The sequence below is a fragment of the Myxocyprinus asiaticus genome, chromosome 31, assembly GCF_019703515.2.
Source record: "Myxocyprinus asiaticus isolate MX2 ecotype Aquarium Trade chromosome 31, UBuf_Myxa_2, whole genome shotgun sequence".
Lineage (NCBI taxonomy): Eukaryota > Metazoa > Chordata > Actinopteri > Cypriniformes > Catostomidae > Myxocyprinus > Myxocyprinus asiaticus.
The window spans coordinates 43,637,725-43,647,724 of NC_059374.1; the positions used below are offsets into that span (position 1 = coordinate 43,637,725).

At 42.0% G+C, this 10,000-nt stretch overlaps 1 protein-coding gene across 7 annotated transcripts in view; it reads right to left on the minus strand.

The window, feature by feature from the left end:
- The window catches only part of LOC127421818 (cGMP-dependent 3',5'-cyclic phosphodiesterase-like), a 173,145-nt gene that overhangs the window by 68,028 nt on the left and 95,117 nt on the right, over positions 1-10,000 (minus strand). For all 7 annotated transcript variants that reach the window (XM_051664961.1, XM_051664959.1, XM_051664960.1 and 4 more), the window contains 2 exons: positions 6,046-6,135; positions 4,264-4,352 (listed from right to left, as the gene is read on the minus strand). In XM_051664961.1, coding sequence (XP_051520921.1) covers positions 4,264-4,352; positions 6,046-6,135 — 179 coding nt within the window. The remainder of the gene's footprint in view (positions 1-4,263; positions 4,353-6,045; positions 6,136-10,000) is intronic.

Genomic DNA, 10,000 nt, shown 5'->3' on the forward strand with positions numbered 1-10,000 from the left:
CCAGAGAAGTGGGTCTCATCGCCCCTGGATCACCCATCTTGGGGGTGCTTCGAAGCCTTCCTCGGGTTCTTAGCGGCCAGCCGGGAGACGGGTGGCGTCTGCTTCCTTCGGAGGACTCCACGCCGGAACCGGGCCATGGGGGTGGACTGCGGTGGAGCCGGTGTTGTTGCTGCAGGAGGACGCCCTTGGCGATGAGCAGACAGGGTGCAGGGTCTTAAGCCGCGCTGGGGAAGGATATGTTATAAGGCCTCTGTCTGCTTCTTCACCGCCGAGAACTGCTGGGCAAAGTCCTCGATGGCGTCGCCAAACAGGCCAACCTGGGAAATGGGGGTGTCAAGGAACCGTGCCTTGTCCGCCTCTCCTATCTCGACCAAGTTGAGTCAAAGGTGGCGCTCCTGGACCACCAGGGTGGACATCGCCTGCCCGAGAGACCTACATCACCCGGAGAGCAAGGTCAGTCACCGAGCGCAGTTCCTACATTAATCCTGGGTCAGAACTACCCTCGTGCATTTCTTTTAGTGCCTTGGCTTGGTGTACTTGCAAGAGAACCATGGCGTGCAAGGCGGAGGCGGCTTGTCCAGCGGCACCGCAGGCCACAGTCATCAGGGATGACGTAAACCTACAGGCCCTGGATGGGAGCTTCGGGCCTTATCCACCTGGGGGATCACCGAATACCCCCTGGCCGCTCCACCATCGAGGGTAGTGAGAGCGGGGGAGCTGAAAGACCGGGACCGGGCAGTAAAAGGTGCCTACCACAATCTTGTCAGCTCCTCATGCACTTCCGGGAAGAAAGGAACGGGGGCGGAGCGTGGCCGTGGGCGGCGCCCCGAGCCCAGGAACCAATCGTCGAGCCGCGAGGGTTCAGGGGAGAGTAGAGGGTTACACAAATGGAAAGGCATCTTTAAAAAGACATTCTGTGTGTGTGCCGAACTTTTTGTGAATGAAAATATACTCTTTGAATATACTCTCTTATTTTCGCTCTGCCGAAGCGCCCAGGGTGTTCTGTGCACTCCACGGGTGCAGAGGGGGAGAAGCCGCTGAAATGCACCGTAAATCCAGCAGTTTTGAGGTGCGTCTTTGGAGGGAATTTAATTCAGTGCATTGAATACAACCGCTCGGCTCCGAAGAGAAAATCTGAATGAGTTGTTGCATACTAGCTCCTTTTATACCTGTATGTCTAGGGGAGTGGCATGCAAATTCCCTTCGCCAATTCTCATTGGCCTTTTTTAAAAAAAGCAGAGGTGTTTGGGTCTCCCAAGGGTGACCCCTAGTGTCACTACATCGACACAACGTCGAGTGAGTGATAGATAGGGAAGAGCATAAGTATGTCAGCACTACTATTTGGAATGACATACTAAATTCAGCTTATACAGTTTCTGCAGTATGTACACTTTTAAAAATCTGTTAAATTTACGGTAAAATACCATCAGCTGTAGTTGAAATTTACCGTACAAAATACATTGACCATGTTTCAGGCTTTACGGAATGTCATTTTGAAACCTGCATATTTTATGCTTCATTACCGTTTGTATTATTAAATGATGTAAACTTGAAAAATATGAAGAAATATAACTATTCCCATAAAATATAATGAAATGTGATGGGTTACGCAGGGACTTCTGCGAACGCATGGTTATTGTTTTTGTTTTTTTACCATAATTTTTACAATAGTTTACATGCTTACATAAATTCTTAGTATAATTAATACTTACATAAAATAATACTTTTTACATTGAAATATATATATTCATTTTTTTTTTTTTTTTTACAATATTTAAAATATAAATATATAAAAATTACATGTATTTTCTTGTTAAATATATTATCATTTTTTACCGTATATGTTAAGGTAACTACCCATTAACCAGTTAATGTTTTTTTACTGTGCATTTTTACATTCTTTGACTGTGTATATCGGGGGGTTCCAAGGGGTCCGGTCTCTAGATTTCCTTCCCAGCAAAGCTCCAGATAATAGCTTACATGGTGTCAGTATACTGTAGCTATGACATGACATAAGGAATGCTTAATTAATTTTATGAAATAGTTATACATTTACAAGCTGGCAGCAAAAGTACTTTGCAAAAGAAGAAAAAAAAAAAACATCAAAGTCAAAACAGTCTCATTAAAACTGGGCAAGGATTAGGACACTGGGGCTCCAGAGACAAAGCCAAAATAGTGGGGTTTGGTGGATCATCTACTAAAAGATTAAAACATTTCAATGAGTTGATCAATTGAGAGCACTTTGTTATAAATATTACAAGATAAAATCAACTGTTCATTTTGAAGCTGAATGGCAGCAGTCCAGTATTTGTGTGAATATTTTTTAGATACTCAAGGGGCATAGGAGGCCTTGTGACTAGTTTGGGGGTTCAGGGGTATCCCCAGAGAGAACATTTTGAAAATGTAAAAGTCTGAAGAGACCAGTTTTAGATGTTCCTTAAAATGAAAATCTACCAACAATAAACAATGTACAGCACAATAGCGAAGCTTAAAAATAATTTAGCACGCCTGCCTCCCATGCCGGAGACTGGGGTTCGAATCCCACTTGGAGCGAGCGGGACCGGTTACATTAGCTAAAGTTAAGTAGGCCTATAAATGGTCAGACTATCAAATAATGGAAACGTTCTCACGAGAACTCCACTATGCTACTAATAAAATCACATTTGTTGATGTTTTTCCTTGCCATTTATGTGAGAGATAATCTTTGATTAATTTTGGTCTGGAAGCACATTGTCCCAAGACACATGAAGTTAAATACACTTTGCTTCATTCTAATTTTCGGCAGTGTGTTTTATGAAAGATGCCAGTATACATCTATATTGCTGCTCACTGTATTTCTCCACTATGGTTTACTGTTGTTAAAATAACCACATCTGCAACTCTGTGCATGAAAAGGTATAAATGAAGAGTGTTCTGTAAAAGAGAAAAGTATTCGAGGATACAGCACTGACAGATCAGCACTTGCGCTGTTGCACTGATCACTTGAAGTATCCACGGTTTTCCTGAGCAACTACTGTGCGGCGCCATGATGATTTTAATTGCCTGCTATTTGTTTCTGGTCTCAAGACGCAATGTAAAAACTACCGAAATGATCCAGATGGAGAACAACAACCATCTAAGTGTTATTTGAAGTATAAATGAATTTCAAGCTCAACTTGTGCAGTTGTTGGGCATCACACCTTAAAATAGTTAATGATATCAACGTATCTAACCTCAGACCATCGCTTCATTATCACATCTACACAGGTGAGGCACTGTCAATAAAAAAACCAAAAACAGTCATCTCGAGTCTATAGAGCCGCATGACGATTTCTACAAATGTAACACTCTAAACATCACAGATTCCGTTAAGAATATACGCGGATGCGAGTTAAAACACTGGAGACCGGAAATTGAAAACTGGCAAATTGTGGAACAATTTTGCATCCAGGAAAAAGGTGGATACATTCCATTAATTTCTCTCATTGTTTGCGAATTGAACACTGATTATTTTGGTGTCACACACCATGTTATGGTGTTAGTTCAGCTCTTGTCGTGCTTATCACTTGAAGTATAGAAAAGGTGAGATGAGGCAGCAAATGTCAGGATGTCTCGTGGTCCGGATGGAACCAAGCCGAGGTCCGGACCTTGACCACGGTCCGCGATTTGGTGACTGCTGGTGTATACGGTAGGTGTATGCTTTGCATAGCATGAGTTTTCTGTATGCATGGAATACTTGTTGATCTACTACACAACAGAGCATATTGTAAAGCAGGGGTGCTCATTACGTTGATTGCGATCAATCTGTCGATTGCAAGACAACCACTGGTCGATCTCATAACAGGTCAAAATTGAAAGTGATATAAACTACACAAATAATGATAATCTTAAAGATGACGTTTTATTTCCTTACTTCAGCTCCCCTGCGCACGGATGTCCCGAAACTCAGTATGGCAGGGGAAGACTCATTCATGAGTGTTAGTTTTGGTATCGAGAATTGTTAAATTTCACTGGTACACACATTTTGGTATTGTTACAACACTGCCTAAAATACATGGAAGATCTTACTATAGTGGCATTATGATATAGTAGAAGTGTGAGCACCCCTGTTTTAAAGAATACTGTATTCAACAATTCAATACGTTCAACTTGACCTTCCAGTTTCAGTGTGATGAATGAACCAGGAGTTAGAGTTAGCCATTTTTGTCTCGGTTTGGCTTCGTCAAACCAACATAACTAATAAAGATGCACCCCCATGTGATAAGCATAAGCCCCGCCCCTTACCTGAGCTTGCCCTCTGCTGGGACCTCGTGGGGCGGATGTTCACATCGCAGTCGAGACTCTGCCTCCAACAGATACACGAACACACACTCCTGCGAAAACACACACCGACAACAAGAAGAGCACAACATCAGAACACACACTTAAAAGCCCTCGAGACGAAGTGATTACAGTCCGATCCATCATAATGCCCTTCTGAAGACATGGATTAAACCACTGGAGTCGTATGGATTACGTGTATGCTGCCTTTATGTGCTTTTTGGATCTTCAAAGTTGTTATGGCAGTAAAGAAAAATCGCAAATGTACAGCAGTACATGTATATGAGTTACTGGACACATTTTATTTTGTGATTTAATTAACTTGACCTGTACTGTAGGGTGCTGTATTTCACTATGCAGACCGCTTCTCCTGCTTCAGTTATGTAAACAAATAGCAGTCGAAGTGCGATCGGGAGGTAAAATAAAGCAAATGGAGCCACTAAAACGTAACCCACAAGATCACAAATTCCTTTTTATGAGAGGGGCAAGCAGAACGGAGAACTAAACTCTTCAAATTTGTTGCATGTCTAATGTCTGCAGAGGGAGCACCAGCAATACGCCCCCCTGCCGCCCTGCACGATGCCTGTATCCCATGTGCCAGGATCCACCTTTGGTCAAAGCAAATAGTTTAATTTTCTATTTTTATTTTTTATTTTTATTTTTATTTTACTGATTTATTCACTGTACACTAATATATGTAATATATGCACATATTGTGTCTATTAAGCAGAATAAAAAGATGTCCCCACAAAGATAGTAAAACCTGAGATCACCTACATTGTGGGGACCAACCAGCGGTCCCCATGATGATAATGGCTTATTAAACATATTAAATGATGTTTTTTTGAAAATGTAAAAATGCAAAAAGGTTTCAGTGAGGGTTAGGTTTAGGGGTAGGGTTATTGTTAGGGATAGAAATTATCGTTAGATCTGTATACAATCCATGTATCTGTATAAAGTCTATGGAGATTCCCACAATAATATAAAAACATGGTATGTGTGTGTGTGTGTGTGTGTGAGAGAGAGAGAGAGTGTGTGTGTGTGGGGGGGTGTGTGTGTGTGAGAGAGAGAGAGTGTGTGTGTGGGTGGATGTGTGTGAGAGTGTGTGTGTGGGTGGATGTGTGTGAGTGTGTGTGGGTGTGTGTGTGTGTGAGTGTGTGTGTGGGTGGATGTGTGTGAGTGTGTGTGGGTGTGTGTGAGTGTGTGTGTGTGGGTGTGTGTGTGTGTGTGTGTGTGTGTGTGTGTGAGAGAGAGAGAGAGTGTGTGTGTGGGGGGGTGGGTGTGTGTGTGAGAGAGAGAGAGTGTGTGTGTGAGTGTGTGTGTGTGGGTGGGTGGATGTGTGTGAGTGTGTGTGTGTGTGTGTGTGTGTGAGAGAGAGAGAGAGAGTGTGTGTGTGTGTGTGTGGGTGGATAGGTATGAGTGTGTGTGAGTGTGTGTGTGTGTATGTATGTGTGTGTGAGTGTGTGAGTGAGTGAGTGTATGTGTGAGTGTGTTTGTGTTTGTGTGTGTGTGTGTGTGTGTGTGTGTGTGAGTGTGTATTTCTGTGTGCGAGTGTGTGTTTGTGTGTTTGTGTGTGAGTGTGTGTGTGTGAGATTGTGAGTGTGTGTGTGAGTTTGTGTGTGTGTGAGACTGTGTGTGTGTGGGGGTGTGTGTGTGTGTGTGTGAGTGTGTGTGTGTGTGTGTCTGTGTGTGTGTGTGTGTGTGTGTGTGTGAGAGTGTGTGTCTGTGTGTGTGTATGTATCGTACCACATTTGGCAGGACAGCTCGCAGCACGTCTTTGATGGTCGCCTGAAGACTGTTGAAGTCGACAATGGAGGCCAACTGCAGCAGTGCATCCTGGGAAATAATAAAACAGACACGCAGTTAAATAAAAAAATAAATAAATCAGTCATCATGTCCGCACACCATCTGAAAGGTCAAAGGTTAATGAAGCCTTTGGAAGAACAGCTATGATGAGTTTAACCCTCAATGTCATGGCATTAAGGCAATTAATGTTGTCCCCGCTGTCTCGTTTCTCTCGTTCGTGTTTTTTAAGACTCTCGCACACGCTCATCCTTCATCTTTCTTAGAAGCTTTTGGGGGGAGGGTGCTTTGACCTTTAACTTCAAGAAAACTGACCCCGTCAGCACGGCTCATTAGCGATTTCACTTAACCCAGGAAATCGATCACAGGAAGAGTCGTTCAGAAATGAGAGTGAGTCACAGAGAAAGTTGCGTTCAGCAAACAAACCAGTTTGAACTGTGTGATGCTACTAACTTAAATACACTTTTCAGAAGTGTCACAAAAGGTCAGCTGCTTTTGTAATAGTTTGGCTTTTCCAGACACCATATAATTTTCCCTAGTGGTGCTGTAATGTGCACACAGCCATACAAACCAAACAATGCAATAATCCAAAACACTCACCTAAAATCGCCAATAGTGTCAGAAAGTCTGATTAATTTAAGTGTATGGGTTAGTTCAGATGGTTTACATTTATTCATTTAGCAAACGCTTTTATCCAAGACCCAAGCGCCATTTGACATTTTTGTAGAAAAGTAAATATTTAGTTTAATGCTCCTATTTAAGCGTTTAAGCTCCTATGGTATTATAAAAGGCCACCTGCATTTGGTATTCGTGGTCATTTTTGACCAGAAGGGTCAGATGTGTAACCCTTTTTTTTATATATATATAATGATAATGATACCATTTTTTATTCCCTGAAGTAAGAACAAAATAAATATGCATTTCTATTGAGATTTTATGCTATTTTGATCTTATTTACATGTAAATTTCTAATTTTTAGCATTAATTTGCAAATACAAATAAGCAAATAAATAAATAAATAAATAAAATCAGAACCTACACTTCTATACGTTGAAACATGAAGAAAATATGAGAATGTGACATAAATTGGAGGCAGATTTCTGCCATCTGGTGAACAAAATATAAATAAAATGACTTGAAAATCATGTCATGCCAGTAACAGACAGTAGATGTCCTACTGTGTAGTCTGATGACTTGTTGAAACCTAATTTTATATTTTATCACAAGATATGCATTTGGATATATATTTAGACATGATCAAACTATTATTTGTAAAGTTTAGCATTTTAAAATTGATTTGAAGTGTCAGTTTTTGCTGTCATTATCCTTACAGTCAAACCTGACCATGGTGTTACAAAGAGAAGACACAGAATAAACAATTTTCTATCAATAATTTATTTCAAACATAAAAATGTAATAACTTGATCTTCTGGTGAAACGACTGGACTTCTCCAGTCATTTAGTCCACTTAAACCCCGCCCCCTTTCTTATAAATACCACAACCTTGCGTAGAGTTGAACGAAGCGTCAATCGCACTTGGTGAAGTTGGCAAGGTGTATTTTCATCTGTTTTCCTTCAAAACTACCGTTCCTTAACCCAAACAGCCTTGGTTACGGGTCAGCTGGCTTGAATTTACATTTCGAATTAGGAAGAATAACGGTGAATTCGCGGCTGTGTTGGAGACATTTCACGCCTGCAGCTGAGGCGATCACTAATGAATACAACACTTCGGATGCCTCTGGGGTTTATTTATATTTTTGAATGCAGTTATCTTGGGATGCACAGCAGGAGGAAGTGTTTTTTTTCCTTTATATTTAGTGTACTGTGATTCAAAACATCTCACTAATGTTTCATCTTCTACAGACTCTTCATAAGCAAAGACCGCCATGTGCTCGTGCGTTTATATTGTCAGTTTGATCATAAATGTGTTGAGATCGCTGCTCAATTTCACAGATAACCGGCTCTACTTGAGCAGTATGGTGGTAGGGGTGTATGTGTCCGCTGCAAACGCCCACTTTTCACAATCCAATCAACAACCAATGGATAAACTGAAATCCCCACCCTAAATTTCTTTCTTGTTTGATGAGCCTTTTCACTCAGAAATATGCCACAATACGGAAGTAAAGTTGGATGCAACTTCCGTTTCATACTGACTTTAAGGAAACAGGAGCAGTCGGGAAGAAAAGTTTGCAATTTTTATAATTCCCGCAAATTTTCAGCAAAATCCCATCGCTTTCCTTCATGTTTGACAGCGGCAAAACAAATGTTTGAAAAGCTTGAAGCAGTCGCAACATATCCAAATGCACAGCTGCCGTTTGTATCATCTCCATAGTAACAGTGTAAAAGTCTCTTCCACGTTGTGTGTTCACTATCAAAATCCTTCTAAACTTTCACAGACTGCAGACAGCACACATGCATCACAGCTCACGTTTAATTTTCACCCTGCGTGCTGAGAATGAGACACAAAACCTGCATTTATACAAAGAATCCCCATTAGTTGTGTAATAAATTGTGATTAGAATTTTATAAGGTAGGCTACGAATCTGAAAATGGCAATGCTGAACACTTGTATGCTGAAAGTAAGTGTTCATAAATGTTTTTACTGATATAAAAATGTCAATTATACAGTGCATCTGGAAAGTATTCACAGCGCTTCACTTTTTCCACATTTTGTTATGTTACAGCCTTATTCCAAAATGGATTAAATTCATTATTTTCCTCAAAATTCTACAAACAATACCCCATAATGACAACATGAAAGAAGTTTGTTTGAAATCTTTGCAAATTTATTAAAAATAAAAAATGAAAAAAATCACATGTACATAAGTATTCACAGCCTTTGCCATGACACTCAAAATTGAGCTCAGGTGCATCCTGATCATCCTTGAGATGTTTCTACAACTTGATTGGAGTCCACCTGTGGTAAATTCAGTTGATTGGACATGATTTGGAAAGGCACACACCTGTCTATATAAGGTCCCACAGTTAACAGTGCATGTCAGAGCACAAACCAAGCCATGAAGTCCAAGGAATTGTCTGTAGACCTCCGAGACAGGATTGTATCGAGGCACAGATCTGGGGAAGGGTACAGAAAAATGTCTGCAGCATTGAAGATCCCATTGAGCACAGTGGCCTCCATCATCCGTAAATGGAAGAAGTTTGGAACCACCAGGACTCTTCCTAGAGCTGGCCGCCTGGCCAAACTGAGCGATTGGGGGAGAAGGGCCTTAGTCAGGGAGGTGACCAAGAACCCGATGGTCACTCTGACAGAGCTCCAGCGTTTCTCTGTGGAGAGAGGAGAAACTTCCAGAAGAACAACCATCTCTGCAGCACTCCACCAATCAGGCCTGTATGGTAGAGTGGCCAGACGGAAGCCACTCCTCAATAAAAGGCACATGACAGCCCACCTGGAGTTTGCCAAAAGGCACCTGAAGGACTCTCAGACCATGAGAAACAAAGATTGAACTCTTTGGCCTGAATGGCAAGCGTCATGTCTGGAGGAAACCAGGCACCGCTCATCACCTGGCCAATACCATCCCTACAGTGAAGCATGGTGGTGGCAGCATCATGCTGTGGGGATGTTTTTCAGCGGCAGGAACTGGGAGACTAGTCAGGATCGAGGGAAAGATGAATGCAGCAATGTACAGAGACATTCTTGATTAAAACCTGCTCCAGAGCGCTCTGGACCTCAGACTGGGGCGAAGGTTCATCTTCCAACAGGACAATGACCCAAGCACACAGCCAAGATAACAAAGGAGTGGCTCCGGGACAACTCTGTGAATGTCCTTGAGTGGCCCAGCCAGAGCCCAGACTTGAACCCGATTGAACATCTCTGGAGAGATCTGAAAATGGCTGTGCACCGACGCTCCCCATCCAACCTGATGGAGCTTGAGAGGTC